The sequence below is a fragment of the Dysidea avara genome, chromosome 7 (assembly GCF_963678975.1).
Source record: "Dysidea avara chromosome 7, odDysAvar1.4, whole genome shotgun sequence".
In the NCBI taxonomy this organism is placed as follows: domain Eukaryota; kingdom Metazoa; phylum Porifera; class Demospongiae; order Dictyoceratida; family Dysideidae; genus Dysidea; species Dysidea avara.
Window position 1 is genome coordinate 19091405 of NC_089278.1, and position 17653 is coordinate 19109057.

General features: G+C 36.8%; 1 protein-coding gene across 1 annotated transcript in view; it reads right to left on the reverse strand.

The window, feature by feature from the left end:
• Positions 1–1916: 1916 nt before the first annotated feature.
• LOC136261089 (adhesion G-protein coupled receptor V1-like) overlaps positions 1917–17653 on the reverse strand; it is a 259887-nt gene continuing 244150 nt past the window's right edge. The window contains exons 100-110 of the mRNA XM_066055056.1: positions 12778–12915; positions 12521–12724; positions 4669–4815; positions 4449–4616; positions 4214–4375; positions 3953–4162; positions 3749–3901; positions 2440–2655; positions 2261–2395; positions 2016–2210; positions 1917–1939 (exon numbers count right to left, since the gene is read on the reverse strand). Of these exons, the coding sequence (XP_065911128.1) occupies positions 1917–1939; positions 2016–2210; positions 2261–2395; positions 2440–2655; positions 3749–3901; positions 3953–4162; positions 4214–4375; positions 4449–4616; positions 4669–4815; positions 12521–12724; positions 12778–12915 (1751 nt within the window). The remainder of the gene's footprint in view (positions 1940–2015; positions 2211–2260; positions 2396–2439; positions 2656–3748; positions 3902–3952; positions 4163–4213; positions 4376–4448; positions 4617–4668; positions 4816–12520; positions 12725–12777; positions 12916–17653) is intronic.

Here is a 17653-nt window from a genome sequence, read left to right on the forward strand (position 1 = left end):
GGCGTGACAACAAATCGATCTTGTTTTATGCGAATAATCGGTCATAACTCCTGAACCATTCATCGGATTTACACCAAATGTGATGCTAGGATGCGCCTTTGGACTCCGTTTCTGTGTGCCAAATTTCAAGGCGATCGGAGTACGCGTTTGCATTTATAGCAATTTTTGTAAGTGTGCGAAAAGACGAAGAAAAAGAAGAAAAAAAAACGAAGAAAAAAATCGAAAGTTTGGCAGCTTGTATCTCGGAAATGGCTGGAGCGAGTTCCTTCAAATTTGGAATGTAGACTCCCCTGGCTGGCGGGCAACTCTGTAGCAAATTTGGTTCCAATCAGATAAGGGATCACCGCGAAAGAAAGGTATGAAAATGACGTTTTCTTTCTTCCTGTCAATATACTCACGGTGTGGCGCGCCGGATTCTTGGGCCGCACGACACACTACCGTGTCTTGATATCCACATAAAAACAGCCAAGTTTTGGAAAAAATGGTGCGGCCTTAAAAAGCCTGGGTGAAAAAAGTTTTGAAATTAAAGGGAGTTCACACAGCCATTATTAAATTTTTTTAGCATTAACATCATTGCATCCATTCCTTGGCTGCCACCTTTGATTTCAAAACTTTTTTCACCCAGGCTTTTTAAGACTGCATCATTTTTTCACAGCTTGGCTATTTTTGTGTAGATTTGACTTATTTTTGTACTTTATAAGGCCCCAAACCCAGCCTATGGCTGACTTTGAAGTTTGTTTTTACTCACATTTCTTATTTTCTATGTAGATACAATGATGATTATTGAAGGCAGACTTATAAATGTATTTCATCACATGGTTTAATTCAATATTTGATAATATTAATATAATACTCTAATAGAGTGCACATTTTTTGAAGACTTCTAATAGAATATACATAGAATGTTCTAGAACAATCTAGAACTTCTATTGGTAGATCTATGAAATTACAAACGTTTGATTATAAGCAAATTTCAACTAGAAATTTCATTTATAAAGCAGAAATTAAGTGAGGTGATCAGCCAAGCTAGTAGTGGTTCAGTGGTTAAGGATGCAGGTGTTAGGCATGGAGGTCCCTGGTTCAAACCCTGGTAAGGGTTTTTTTCGACATTTTTTGCACACTTTTTTTACCCCGTGGTGACTGCTCTATTAAAGTATCTCAATTCCGTGATTTTACACCAGCAAACTTGGTATGTGAATCCACCATTACACGTTCTTTGTTAGTGCCAAAGATCGAGGCAATCAAGTTACACATTTGCATATTATAGCAATTTTTGCAAAGCATGCAAAAAGAAATTGAAGCCCCTGTATGGCATAAGAAGAAAAAAACGAAATTAAAACAAAATTTTGAACGCCTATATCTTGCAAATGGCTGTTGCGAATTTAATCAAATTTGCTGTGTGGCATACCCTACCTGGGGGACAGCTACAATGCAAAAATGGTATGCTTTGGAGAAGGGGCCATGAAGCTATGCACACGTGAAAAAGCTGTTTTCTTTCTTCCTGTAAATATACTCAGTGTGGTCGCTGGCTTTCTTGGCCGCATGACACACTACTGTGTGTCTTGACTTAAAATCAAAAATAGTGTTAAAAATCTGCTTTAAATCTTTTTCTTCTTCCTGTGGTAAAGAAAAAAACATAGGTTAACAAAGCCCAAAAGCCAGCCTATGGGGTATAAAAATACAAAAAGAAGTGATATCCAATCCAAACCAGCCAAGCTGTCTTGGCACCAAATTCACCTGAATTGTTGTTATTAAACTTTTTACCCATTAACCTACCATCACAGCCATTTCTTGGCTGCCACCTTGGATTTCACCATAGCCTTTTTGGGGATACACTCTTTTTTTTTACAGCTTGGCTGTTTTGGATTAGATAATAACTTCACAATGCTAAGTTAGCTAGACTGTCCACTACAGAGCTAACCTTTAAAAGGGAATTTAACTGAAATTATCAGAATCCATAAGTGCATTAAGCATCAGTCTATATACACATAACAAGATACACATAACTTCCTTACCATCATCATTAATGATAGTTACTTGAGCAGTATTCCCAATAGCCACTCCACACCATGATGTAGGGGAGATGACCATGTTAAACACTTCAGTACATTCAACAATGTCATCATTATTAACAGTTATATCAAATGAGAGTGACTCAGGAGAATTCCTAGCAAATGGCACTGTGACAGTTTGTGGTGTATAGTCATCTCCTAGAGGTGTGGTATACTTGTGTATATCAAAACATTGACATTAACATTACCTGTAGTGTTCACATCCATTAAGGTGATAATCAAGTTAAATGCTTCAGGTGATGGTTGACTTAATCTGATTGTGGGTGATAGTGACCCAACATTTTCATTAATAGTGTATACTGGTGGATCAAAGGTCATCTCAACTGTAGAATGATAATAACAGATTATTCACTAGTACAATACCAACCTGTTGAGTCAATGATCACTCCAGTAGCAATTGATGGATGACCTAAATTAACCACCACATCATCACGTGATACTGATACTATTGATAAACTGATGTTGAACATCTCAGCTCCCTCAACTACTTTATCACAAGTTACTGGTACATTGACCATTTTCTGATTTTCTCCAGAATTAAACATGACCATAATTGGAGTGGAGTTGAAGTCAATACTAGATCCTACAAAACAAATTTACCATTAAAACTAGAGCAATGTGTACAGTAAATAGTGAAGCTTAATTATACAGTACTACTGTATAATAGAGATCTACCACTACAGATTAACACCCTCAATTACAAGTTATCACAGATTTTAAACACTAAAAAATGCCTTCACAGATGAAGAGTCTTAATGTTGAATTTAATGTTAGAAGTAGAAAAATACTCACAGAAGCACCAATATTATGTATTTTATAACATGATTTTTGCTCTTCTACCTGCCTGCTGGCCTGCCTCACCACAGTTGAAGGGCTAGTAACTAAATTATGCATTGTATAACCTTGACAATCCAAGCTAGGCATGTGTCTTTTGGGGATCTAACAAATCTCCATTCTTTGCGGTTTGTCTTTTCTTTTATTTACAATTCTTTTCATCACCACCTCTTTTTCATATGAGGAACCATACTGAGGCATGAACTCTGTCTTTCCTTGTAGATGCATAATACAGACAGCACAAAGAAGTATTTAGCTACATTTTCATTAGAGGGAGTGGTAGCTCTATATCACTACAAAAGTTGAGCACTGTTATCGTGTCCCTAATCAATTTATCAGCTCAAGTTACTATTAACAACTAGATTGAATACCTTATTACAGCAGTCACTCTAATACAACAGACATGAAAGTGGTTGTGGCAGAAGCCAAACGCTTTCGTGTACTTTGAGAGTGAAGATGCTTTAGCTTGTGTAGAGGGCTTTTTCAGTGGATTAAACGGTAAGGTTGTATTGATTAACACTCATTAAGAATTAAATACTTTGTTATAAAACTTCAGTGATATTCCTAACCAATACTGATTGTAGTACTCTAAGTTAAATACAAGTTACACCGTACATGACCTACAAGGGTAATGCTTTTAAGCTGAACAACAGATAAACTAATACTTCCAAGCTGGGAACAAGTCAAAACTGTTGTTAAATAACTAATGAGAGTTTGATAGTGAAGTTCATGCAATACAATAAGCAACAAACTAAAACAGTAATAACACACAACATTCAGTAAACCTAGTGCTCTATTAACAGATGTACAAAGCTATTTACATAATGCACTAAGTGAAGCACCTGTTGCTGATCTAGATGAAAACTCTGACACCACTACTTCAATCTCAATCAAGATATTTGTTATTTCATAGTATGATAAAGCAATCTTAGTGGTAACAAAACGAGATGCTTCTGAGCCAGTAAAGTTGTTACTAGTAAAATTAACCAACAGACCTGTGGTAATAACAACATTGACTAAATGTTCTAATTAACCAATATTGTGACCTGTTTTATCAATAATCTGGCCAACAGCTGTGGTAATACTTCCTGGTTCAACATCACTTGGAGATGAAGGAATAACAGTAAAGCTTAGGTCAAATGTTTCTAATCCTTCTCCAATATTGTCCCTGGTTACCGATATATTAACTGTAGTACTAGTAGTTCCAGCAGTGAAGGTGGCAGTGATAGGAGTAGAAGTGTAGTCCACTCCATTACCTGATCAGTCAACACTAACTAACTAGTCAATCTAGGACACACAACTCTTACCCTCAGCAGATATTGGTGACTGGTCAGATGGTGTCACAGTCACACTTACATCACTAACAGATGTTCCTCCTTTTAATAATAATATTACAGGCATCAAACCAAAAGAGTCACCAGTTGGTTCAGAGCCATTGAAATTTCGTTGAGCAAACTCAATTGTTAATTCTACAAAATTAGAAACATCATACAACTAGATTACTATCACTATTAGCGCAACTATGCAGAAAAAGTTACTTACTTTCATTATCTACAATTGTTAAAAGCAGTGTAACATTGGAGACTGTGAGAATAAAGTTTTCATCACCCTCCAATATACTATCATCAATTATTGGAATATCAAATGGAACACTGGTCTGTCCAGCAGGAAATATGACAGTGTATGGTCCAGAATCATAATCAACACCTCCTGTAATATTATTACTACTATTAACATTTTGTGATGATGCTAATTCACTCACTAATGGCAGTATTTGTAGGGTGGGGAGTATCAGTAACTTGTACAGGAATATCAGTTGATGATGGGTTACTGAGAACTAGTACAGGTTGTGCTGGTCCTTTATCTTCATCAACACTGTATGTTGACTGACTGAAGCTCAAATTGATAACTACAAATAACGTTAGTGAAAAACAGTTCCATGTATTTGGTAGACAGCAAAATGTGTGGAAAATGCAAGTCATTGGCATAGCATAATTAATTATAAATTGGCATTCATTTTAGTAATGCGATCTGGATGTGATTAATTGAGAACAACTAAATTTCAAGTGCACAAAAAAATTTCTTTCAACTAGAACAGGGACCACAACAAATCAATAAAAAGTACTGAAACAAGCTGAAGTACAAGTTATACCATGGTCACAAGGGATTTGCCAGATATAAGTATATGCTAAAGCCTGAGGGCCACAGAATCAGTAATATATACAGTATCACTCAGGTCTGCTCACCTCATAGGTGAAGGAAGACAAATCTGCATACACCACATTACTTTTATACAGAAGTTTGTAAACATCGATTGTGGGTTTAAATTTTGGGCACAAAAAAGAAATGATTGTGGGTCGTGTTGGTTGTAGTGATACCATTTCTAACCAAATAACCACTTTGTGGATGCCTAAAGTAACTTAAGCTGCTAAAATAAGTACTTAGGAGCATAGATTGAGAATGCCTAAGCCAACTTGTATAATATAGTTGAAATGTGCTCTGTAGAAAAACAATCCCCACATTGTGAAAATGATCATTTAGCGATGCCTAGTAACTGAAGTATGCAATGTTGACTCACTCAATTATTTTCCTTCAAGAGAATGCTTAACTTAACTTTACCAACATGTTAAACTCAAACCCACAATGCAAATTTTAAGCAGCTCAATATAAAGAATCAAAGGGAATTGGTGTTTCATAACTGCCTCAGCATCAAAGGCAGTTGTGGTCAGGGCTATATCATGATATCGCCCTAACAACAGGGCAATATGATATCACCCTGTGGTCAGGGCAATACATGAAATATAACCTTGTGGTTTCCTGTGATTTAATATCGTGAGCTACTCCAGCTTGTTTCAGTACTTTTTATCAATGTGCTATAGTCCCTACTCTAGTTGAAAATTCCTTTGTGTACTTGTTTGTTAACTTTTCTGTAAAATAACATTTTATGACTGGTGAACACACGCATACCTCGTCAAAAGAAAGAAGAGGCACCGCTCACCCAAGCTATCAATTATTGTCTGAAAAGTGAAGTATCCATTATGCTTTGTTGTCAGCTATGTTCAACCCGTTAAACAGCATTACAAATCAAAAATTGTTCAAAAAGCAGCTCTGCAATCAAAGTAGCCACTATAAAAAATAGAGACTTATGAAGGGAAGCCATCACACACTACTGCCAAATCGAAACCTTTCACTGACAGCAAAGACAAAGGAGGACACTGATAAGTCCATGAAGAATGGATTGTACATACTGCGATATGTCAAAAGGCACGTGTCCAGCTGGAGTGAAATTGAACAGTGAAAACACCAAGCCCATAGCCTTAGCTGTTATCGAATTATGCTTGTCTGAAAGCATCAGTCAGTCAGTTACCCAGTCAGTTAGTAGAAAATTCTGTTTAGTATATACAAGTACACAAAAAAATTTGAATTTTCAACTAGAGTAGGGACCATAGAACATCAATAAAAAGTACTGTAAAAAGCTGGAGTAGTGCACAATATTAAATCACAGTAAAACAATAAGAAGTGTCCCTACTGTGCTTAAGATACCACAACAGAAATGCACAGTAGGGATAAAACACTTCTTATTGTTTTACTTTGATTTAATATCATGCACTACTCCAGCTTGTTTCAGTACTTTCTATTGATGTGCTATGGTCCCCACTCTAGTTGAAAATTCCACATTTTTCTGTGTACTTGTTTGTTAACTTTTTTGTAAATAATTATTATGACTGGTGAACCCATACATACTGCATCTGGAATGGCACCGCACACCCCAATTATCATCTGAAAAGTAAAGTATCCATCACGCTTTGTTGTCAGCTTTGTTCAACCCGTTATGCAGCATTTTGAATCAAGAACTGTTCAAAAAGCACCTCTGCAATCCATGCATACCGAAAGAAATGGTGCCGCGCACCATTTCTTTTATATCAATTATCGTCTGAAATGTGAAGTATCCATTATGCTTCGTTGTTGGCTATGTTCAACCCATTACACAGCAGTAGTACAAATCAAGAACTATTTGAGAAGCACCTCTGCTATCAAAATAGCTACTATGACAAATATGGATGATTTCCGTTACGAAAGGAAGCTATCACGTGATATCGCCAAATCAACACTTTTTGCTGCTAGGTGCCTGACTGACTGACTGACTGATGCCCATAACTCGATAACAGCTAAGGCTATGGGCTTGATTTTTCACTGTTCAATGTCACTTTGGCCCGACAGGTGCTTTTTGGCACACCGCAGTACGTACAATGCATTCTTCATGGACTTACCAGTGTCCTCCTTTGTGTCCCATTCATCTTTGTCAGTCAGTCAGTCACTAGAAAATTCCATTAAATAAACATTTTTAAAAATTCTGTAGCAACTTGTTGAAAGTGTTTCGGGTTAATCCGAAAGCTTGTTTGGGTTTAGTTTTAATACTGCCTCATCATCATCAGGGGAAATTGAGGCTCTTTTTGGGTGATATTATTTTGTGGGCTACGCCTACTACTTTGTGGTCACTACTATACAGTACTATCATACTGTATGATATTTTAATTTCACAGCAACTGGCTGAAAGCCCTTCAAGTTGACCTGAAGGCTTATTTGGCCTTAGTTTTACCTAACCTATACTGCCTCATCATCGTTAGGAAAAAGCGAGGCAGGTTTTTGGGTGATGTCTTTTCAAGAGCCATGCCCAAATCTTTGTGGTCCCCACTATACAGTTCTATCATACTGTTATAATGCTGATTTGTATACTGTGGTCAGTAATCTCTCAACACAGAAAACCAACTATTCTATAGCCACATCTGCATATGGCAATTAAAAAAAAGTTGATGTTCTGTTGCTTCTAAAATCCAGGTGCCCATGTAGTTAATATTGTCCCCTGCTAAGTGCATAGATTTAATATTATAAAAGGTGCTATTACTACACCGGTATATTTAACAATTTTAATCGATAAAATGAAGTAGAGATCCAAGCAATAAAAAAGTAGTGAAAAATAGATGAATCATGGCATTACAACATAACTTTGTGAGAAAATCCTTATACATTGGCATGTACAATTATTTTGTTCAATACCACCAAAGTAAGGATTTTCCACTGAGCTATGCTGCAATACTATCATTCATCTCTTGTTCCACTATTTTTTGTCACTTGGCTGGCACTGCTGTTCACTACAGCGTCTACTAGGAAGACTGTTCACATCATATTCAGAAACTAGCTTTACACATGTTTTGAATTGACATGAAGTATATGCCTCAGAGTAAACCTTTCCACCTTCGGCGCTTATAAGTTCCTGGTTCAATATAGAGCCTATAAAGTGCTCACACTGTCTGCTTTTAGTGTAAACCTTCTTTGTTGCAAGTGCAGGTGTAGATAGAAAAAATACACCTGTTTTGGAATTCAGAAACCAGGTGTATAACCACAGCCAGCTGTGGGTGCATGCCTGGATTAAAAATGCTACATATTAGGCAAAAGCCCAAATATCTCAAATATGTAACCTTCCAATCCATAGCAGGCTATTAGTCCATGCTGGGTGATCAATCACCTAATTAAATGCGAATACACTGGATATATCATGAACCACAATAGTAAATTCACAAAAGGGATTACCCATGTTTTTTTGAAAAAATTCTAATAAAATGTACACCTAAAAACCACCTTTAAAAGCATCCCTCAACTCAAAACAACCCTCTGGTGGTTATTTGCAATGAGTATAGGTCCACTAGTAAGTATCAAGTGAAAAGGAAACAGTATGTGTATTTCAGGCAAAACTGAAAGTTGCCCGTTTGTTCATATTATTAGTGTAAGTCGCCATTTATCGAACAGATTTCAACAAGCGCTTATACTTCCTCACTACAGCAATTAATAATACAAATTTCCAGTTCTGACTATTCGACAGAGCGGCCCCTGGTCTCTCTGGGCACCAAGTGGTAAGTAAATCATACCAGCACACTGGGGGTTATGGGCTAAACCACAATTGTCATCGTTTTCCATATCTTGAACACCGGTACATATTATCGAACAGTAGTACTTCACTCAATAACCAATTTTCGAACAGTTCGCACATTACAATGAATTACTCACTAGGGAATTACCCTGCCACTTTGAGGTTTCTATGGGATATCCAACTACCGGATAACAATCTGCAATTAAAATTTTATGGAGATTGAATGCACCATTCATGAGTTACTCAAGTTTGACTGAAACAATGGTTGTTATAGGTGCTACTGATTTGCTCATAACTTGAAGCCTCCTGGCTTGATTTACTTAACCCTTAAACCCACATGCGCTGATAAATCGGCTTTGGTGCATGGCTGTAAACAAAGCTCTGTAACTTGTGAACCATTCTTCCTATGGCTACGTAATCAACACCACTTCATTTGTAATCAAACAAGTATTAAAATTATAAGTAGGGATTTAAGCTAGCACGAAAGCATGGGACCAAAACTCGCCCTGAAACTATCGTTATGCAAATAAGTACGCAAACCCCTTACATACCTTTAGAAATGGTTAATATATCCTTCTTTCTTCATCAGATTTGTGTGATATAAACACAAGGCAATTCCCTATTCAATGGTGAGTCATGCCATATAGCTCACGTGATTTAATTAATTGTTAATATGGCTGCCATCACAAGTATTGAGAAATAACAGAAAATCGAACCACCATTTTCCATTGTTCCATAACAAGTAAACTTCTGTTGTTACAGTAGTCATTTAGACTTCCTCATGTAGCCCAATGAATAAACTTTCCATTTGTATATAGCTTTAGGCTAATAGAGTTAGGCTAGTCTGGCTAGACAGGCCATTTTAAATGGTTTTGTGCAATCAAGTATTCCTTAAAATTACGTGTGGATTTAAGGGTTAAAACTTGGGACTCAGGAAGGACAAAGATCACCCAATCGAATGGTCCAATCTGGAAGTGTGTGTGTTGTTGTGGTGAGAAGTTACAGGTGTTAGTTAAAATAATTGTGATTTTGTTTGCTTCGTGCCACCATGTATCCACTAGAGCTTCTGGAGTGCTTTACCAATAGAAACTATGGAAGGAAACTATTGTAAATGTTGTATTGTTCACTGTTACAGCTCAGTAAGTCTTTCGTTAACCTTTATCCGCCTTCACCTGTTGTTTAGCTTTCATAGTGTATTAAGTTCGATAATATGTACTGTTCGATAACAGGTGACTTACACTATTATTCATACTATTGTTCTTTCATAGGCGTAGCGAAGTTTACAAGGAGAATCCTGGGATATAAAGTAGCAAGGCTTGCTGAATGGATCATTGTGCATGTCTGCGACCTATTTTTGATTTCGTTTCCAGATGGAAACAGCCAAAATAGGGCCATTTCTTCTTTCCAAAATACCATTATACACACCAGTGAAGCCATACAAAATCATGCTCAGAGTTTTGTTTTCTGGTGTGCACTACTTGTTGCTAATACAGTCTATCCTTATTAAACTCAGTATAGGCCAGAAAGCTTAATCTGTGTTGAAGACTTTGTAGCAAGGTAGTTTTTTTTCGCTCCGTGACTATTGTATATGGGCGGGTTATCCAGATTAAATACTTTAATAGAGTAGTCATGTAAATACTTTAATAATGCAGTCAAGTGTATAACAACAATTCTTGCACTGAATTTGACAGCTATTAAAGGCACCAGTAATGTAAATTGTAGCTCATATTAGGAGACTCTCATTCTGTATGCATATTGATCAGTTTCATGTGTGTACTGAAACGTTGACAGCATTACTATTAGGGACCAGTCTATTTTGCTTTTTTTTTTCTACCTATTTTTCTTTCCAGCAATTCTTTTATTTTTCCCCTATTATGCTCCATATTTTGCTCAAGAATTATAAATTTTGCTCAGTACTGATCTTTGTTAATTGAATACTTCCAAGTGCAAAGCTACAGTTTCGCCTTAAAGTGACTGTTCTATTAGAGTATCTCGATCAGAAATTACTTCTAACATGTAAAGCAAGAAGCCAGCTAATATTGCTTAACATGTGTGGCTGTTTTATTAGGGTATCTCGATTGTCACTTGTTGTTCCTGTAACAATTAGCTATGCATTGTCGATATTTTAGCGTGTCTGACTGTTCTATTAGAGTATCTCGATCTTTTGTGCAATTTTTATGTCCACTCCACAAAAGTTGCACCTATTATGCCAGCATTTTGCTCATTGCTTTTACCCAACCATTATGCCAAAAATTTTGCTGGCGAAATCGACGGGTCCCTAATTACTATGTAGAATGCAAAATCGCACTATTCACAACAGTCTTCATTATCAATAAAAGAAATCCATAATCCATTACTGGATTAATAAAAAGTGCACAAACTAGGTGAATAAAAAAAATTGGAAATTTTAAAATGGGAATAGAGATCACTGAAAAAAGCCATGAAACAAAAAGGGATTGCTGAAGTGGTAATGTAAACCACAAATCCAATTTTAACTCGTTCAAAATGACAGAGCATGCGACTAAAGATTTATGACAGAGAGTCGTAATAGGGATCTGTGGTTTACATTACCACCCCAGCAATCCCTTCTTGTTTTGTGGCTTTTTTCAGCAATCCCTATTCCCATTTTAAAATTTCCAATTTTTCATTCATCTAGTTATATAATATACACATGCCTAAAAAATTAGATTACTGGTAGGCAGAGGTCTATTATGCTTTTTAATCTTTCAATTATTCTTTCTGGCAATTCTTTTAAAATTTACCCCAAAATTATTCCTGGAATTTGTGCAAAAACAAGCCTATTTGTGGGAGTTTTACATAAGTGAATGCTATAATAGAATTATAGACTCGAAGTTGACTGCTCTATTAGAGGTTGACTGCTCTATTAGAGTATAAGTAACTACTCTATTGAGTATCTCGATTTTTTCAACAATTTGATGCTTGCACTGTTTCAGCATTATATCCAAAAGATTTTTGCATCACACTACAAGTAAAACTTATAATTTTTGCACTAATTATTCCTAGAACTAATTCGATTATTCCGGAATATTCTCCAATTCTTTCCACTTACCTATTATGCCTGAAATTATTCCAGCATAATATACGTGCCCCTAATTACTGGTCAGCAGCTGGTACGCTGTGGCTATGTTTGGCTGTGATGAATGACTAAAGAAGTTTGGTTACACAATTGTTATTGAGTCGTATATGACAAATTACAGAGTTTATTAAAAGCCTAAGCTTGCTTGTGAGTGGTTATTTCATGTGTATTTTGTGCTATCAGTAATGTGGTGTGGTCCTTATGTCTGTACTCAAAAACTTGCAGAAACACTTGTGAATAAACTATAGCAGTAGTTATCGCAATACTTTTAATTCGTAAGATAGTGAGAATAACGAAACCCTTTCTGTCCGAGTGGTTTTCATGGCGTACTAATCACCTGAGTATTAATCTGTTCAATGCAATGTTTATGGCTATATTTATAGAGAATAATGGGGCACCTATGTGTACTAGAGTTTTATATGAGCTCCATATTTGAAACTGTAAACTATGTAAGGTCAAATTCAAATATTAGGACTAAAATTTACTATTGATCTAGTTGGCTAGTAACAGTACTACTGCAACCTTTTATACCACTTGTTTGCTTTATAGATTACTGACAATGCAATTAATTCTATATAAAAAAAATACCTTCATCGTCCAGTATAGTCACTGTAGTAACATTTGGAACACCAGGATAAACATTTTTGGATAGTGAGGAAGAGGTAACAGCAAGATTAAATGTTTCACTGCTTTCCACTATAACATCATCAATTATTGGAACATCAAATGAAACATTGGTCACTCCAGCAGGAAATATGACAGTGTATGGTCCAGAATCATAATCAACTACTCCTGTAATATTCTCACTGTTAACATGTTGTTAAAGGTGATGTTGGTCTACTCACCAGTTGCAGTAATGTCATTACTTTTAACTTGTACAGTAATATCAGTTGATGATAGGTTACTGAGAACTAATACAAGTTGAGCTGGTCCATTTTTCTCACCAATGGAATATGTCGATTGGTCAAAGCTTACATTGATAGCTACAGTGCAAAATAATGTGTAAGGACAAAGTAATAAAGACTGTGGGGGGAACCCATGGCCTCCCACTTTTATTGGTCATTGTTTATCAAAAAGGTTGAGGTACTCTAATAGAGCAATCTACCACTCTAATAGAACAGTCACATTTACTGACTCAAAAACAGCAAGTAGTTATTTGATTGATTCAAAACAATACAGTGAAAATAGACTAAAATGCTATTGCAGAACTTCTACAATCTAAAAAAAAATGAGGGCATTCTTTAGTCATCTATACCAGTGTAACAACCAAACTCCACCATGAAACCTACGCGGACAAAGTGACTCTGCACTTTTTGACAACTGCTAAGTAAAAGTAAATATGGATTTGTATATACTGTAGCAGATGAGGAGGTGACAAAATTTACAAAGCTGGAAAAGATGCACTAATGTATTACTGAATTGCTATGGTATATAATATACAGTGCAGGAAAATTTACATTGCATCCCTATCACAAAGCCAAGTCAGTACCTGGCCCATTATCAAAAATAACAGCTGTTAAAAAAACTGAACCTAGAACAACACTCTGATTAGTTTAGAATGATTAGGTTAGTTTTATTACTCAGTTTTTATGAGCCTATTCATATCAAGACACACGGTAGTGTGTCGTGCGGCCCAAGAAGCCGGCGCGTAACACCCGTGAGTATATTGACAGGAAGAAAGAAAACGCAATTTTCGCACCTCCGTAGCTCTGTGCTTCCTTGATGAAACAAGACGATTTTAGCTGTGGACATGCCCTCCATCTGCAGAACTCTACATTCCAAATTTGAGCGAAATCGCTTCGCGCGTTCCCGAGATATGCGACTTCAAAAATTGGCTCAGTTTCTTCGTTTTTTTTTTTCTTCTTCTTATTTTTCTTTTTCTTGTCGCACACTTACAAAAACTGCTATAAAACGCGAACGCCATATCCAATTGCCTTGAAATTTGGCACACAGAAGGGGGATATAAAGGCGCATCTCGGTACCAAATTTGGCTGGAATACGATAAACAGGCAAAGAGTTATGAGCGATTATTCACGAAAAATAACACCAATATGTTGTCACGCCTACAGGGTAAACCGCGTATGGGAAGAAGCTGAAACTCGGTGGGTGAATAGGTTAACTATTGAACCTCAAACCTTTTGTGGTTTGAAAGCAATCGAGCTAAAAACCAGGAAGATACAACGAAAAAACCAACAGTGTGTAACAATTACGCAATCGAGATCAGCTAATAAAAAAACGACTGCTTGCCACGCCTACCAGATACACCGTTTGGGGTAATGCTTTGAAAATCGTTGTACAGATGGAGTAATCATCTTAGAAAGGCTCAGCAATGGTGTAGAAGAATCAGACTTAAAGCCACGGAGTTATAACACGAAATCCAACTTGATGCAGCAAGTGAGAGATCGAGATACTCTAATAGAGCAGTCATTCTAATAGAGCAGTCACCCTGAAGAGAATTCAAGAGATCAGCTAGAAATAAGAAACCTGTATAGAGATCAGCTACACACAAGTCACCCTGTAGAGAGATCAGCTAGAAGAAGTTACCTTGTAGGGAGTTCATGCAACTATGGAAAGAGATAGCTCAGCTAGAAAAAATCACCTTGTAGAGTTCAGCTACAAAGAAACCACCATGTAGAGAGTTCAGCTACAAACAAATCGCCCTGTGGAGAGATCAATAGAAGAAGTTGCATTGCAGAGAGTTCAGCTACAAAGAAACCATCATGTAGAGAGTTCAGCTACAAACAAATCTACCTGTAGAGAGATCAGCTAGAAGAAGTTACCTTGTAGAGAGTTCAGCTTCAAACAAATCACCCTGTAGAAAGATCAGCTAGAAGAGGTCACCTTGTAGAGAGTTCAGTTACAAAAAAACCATCATGTAGAGAGCTCAGCTACAAACTAGTGACCTTGTAGAGACATCAGCTAGAAGAAGTTACCTTGTAGAGAGTTCAGTTACAAAGAAACCATTCTTTAAAGAGCTCAGCTGCAAACAAACCACCTGTACAGAATTCAGCTACAAATAAATTACCCTGTAGAAATATGAGCAAGAAAAAGTTACCTTGTAGAGAGTTCAGTTACAAAGAAACCACCATGTAGAGAATTCAGCTACAAACTAGTGACCCTGTAAAGACATCAGCTAGAAGAAGTTACCTTGAGAGAGTTCAGCTACAAAGAAACCATCATGTAGAGAGTTCAGCTACAAACAAATCTACCTGTAGAGAGATCAGCTAGAAGAAGTTACCTTGTAGAGAGTTCAGCTTCAAACAAATCACCCTGTAGAAAGATCAGCTAGAAGAGGTCACCTTGTAGAGAGTTCAGTTACAAAAAAACCACCATGTAGAGAGCTCAGCTACAAACTAGTGACATTGTAGAGACATCAGCTAGAAGAAGTTACCTTGTAGAGAGTTCAGCTACAAAGAAACCATTCTTTAAAGAGCTCAGCTGCAAACAAACCACCTGTACAGAATTCAGCTACAAATAAATCACCCTGTAGAAAGATGAGCTAGAAAAAATTACCTTGTAGAGAGTTCAATTACAAAGAAACCACCATGTAGAGAATTCAGCTACAAACTAGTGACCCTGTAAAGACATCAGCTAGAAGAAGTTACCTTGAGAGAGTTCAGCTACAAAGAAACCATTATTTAAAGAGCTCAGCTGCAAACAAATCACCTATACAGAATTCAGCTACAAACAAATCACCATGTAGAGAGATCAGCTAGAAGAAGTTAACTTGTAGAGAGTTCAGCTACAAAGAAACCATCATTTAGAGAGTTCAGCTTCAAACAAATCACCTGTAGAGAGTTCAGCTACAAACAAATCTCCCTGTAGAGAGATCAGCTAGAAGAAGTTACCTTGTTGAGAGTTCAGCTACAAAGAAACCATTCTGTAAAGAGCTCTGCTGCAAACAAATCACCTGTACAGAATTCAGCTACAAACAAATCACCCTGCAGAGAGATCAGCTAGAAGAAGTTAACTTGTAGAGAGTTCAGCTACAAAGAAACCATCATTTAGAAAGTTCAGTTACAAACAAATCTCCCTGTAGAGAGATCAGCTAGAAGAAGTTACCTTGTAGAGAGTGAAGCTACAAACAAATCACCCTATTGAAAGAACAGCTAGAAGAAGTCACCTTGTAGAAAGTTCAGTTACAAAGAAACCACCATGTAGAGAGTTCAGCTACAAACTAGCTACCTTGTAGAGACATCAGCTAGAAAAATTACCTTGTAGAGAGTTCAGCTACAAAGAAACTATTCTGTAAAGAGCTCAGCTACAAACAAATCACCTGTACAGAATTCAGCTACGAACAAATCATCCTGTAGAGAGATCAGCTAGAAGAAATTACCTTGTAGATAGTTCAGCTACAAACAAATCACCCTGTAGAGAGATCAGCTAGAAGAAATTACCTTGTAGAGAGTTCAGCTACAAAGAAACCATCATGTAGAGAGTTCAGCTGCAAAGAAATCACCCTGTAGAAAATTCTGCCAGAAACAAATTGCCCTGTAGAAAGATCAGTTAGAAGAAGTTACCTTTTAGAGAGTTCAGCTACAAAGAAACCACCTGTACAGAATTCAGCTACAAACAAATCACCTGTACAGAATTCAGCTACAAACAAATCACCTGTAGGAGTTCAGCTACAAACAAACCTCCCTGTAGAGAGATCAGCTAGAAGAAGTTACCTTGTAGATAGTTCAGCTACAAACAAATCACCCTGTAGAAAGATCAGTTAGAAGAAGTTACTTTGTAGAGAGTTCAGCTACAAAGAAATCATTCTGTAAAGAGCTCAGCTGCAAACAAATCACCTGTAAAGAATTCAGCTACAAACAAATCACCCTGTAGAGAGATCATCTAGAAGAAATTACCTTGTAGATAGTTCAGCTACAAACAAATCACCCTGTAAAGAGCTCAGCTGCAAACAAATCACCTATACAGAATTCAGCTACAAACAAATCACTTTGTAGAGAGATCAGCTAGAAGAAGTTACCTTGTAGATAGTTCAGCTACAAACAAATCACCCTGTAAAGAGCTCAGCTGCAAACAAATCACCTATACAGAATTCAGCTACGAACAAATCACTTTGTAGAGAGATCAGCTAGAAGAAGTTACCTTGTAGATAGTTCAGCTATAAACAAATCACCCTGTAGAGAGATCAGCTAGAAGAAATTACCTTGTAGAGAGTTCAGCTACAAAGAAACCATCATGTAGAGAGTTCAGCTGCAAAGAAATCACCCTGTAGAAAATTCTGCCAGAAACAAATTGCCCTGTAGAAAGATCAGTTAGAAGAAGTTACCTTTTAGAGAGTTCAGCTACAAAGAAACCACCTGTACAGAATTCAGCTACAAACAAATCACCTGTACAGAATTCAGCTACAAACAAATCACCTGTAGGAGTTCAGCTACAAATAAACCTCCCTGTAGAGAGATCAGCTAGAAGAAGTTACCTTGTAGATAGTTTAGCTACAAACAAATCACCCTGTAGAAAGATCAGTTAGAAGAAGTTACTTTGTAGAGAGTTCAGCTACAAAGAAACCATTCTGTAAAGAGCTCAGCTGCAAACAAATCACCTGTAAAGAATTCAGCTACAAACAAATCACCCTGTAGAGAGATCATCTAGAAGAAATTACCTTGTAGATAGTTCAGCTACAAACAAATCACCCTGTAAAGAGCTCAGCTGCAAACAAATCACCTATACAGAATTCAGCTACAAACAAATCACTTTGTAGAGAGATCA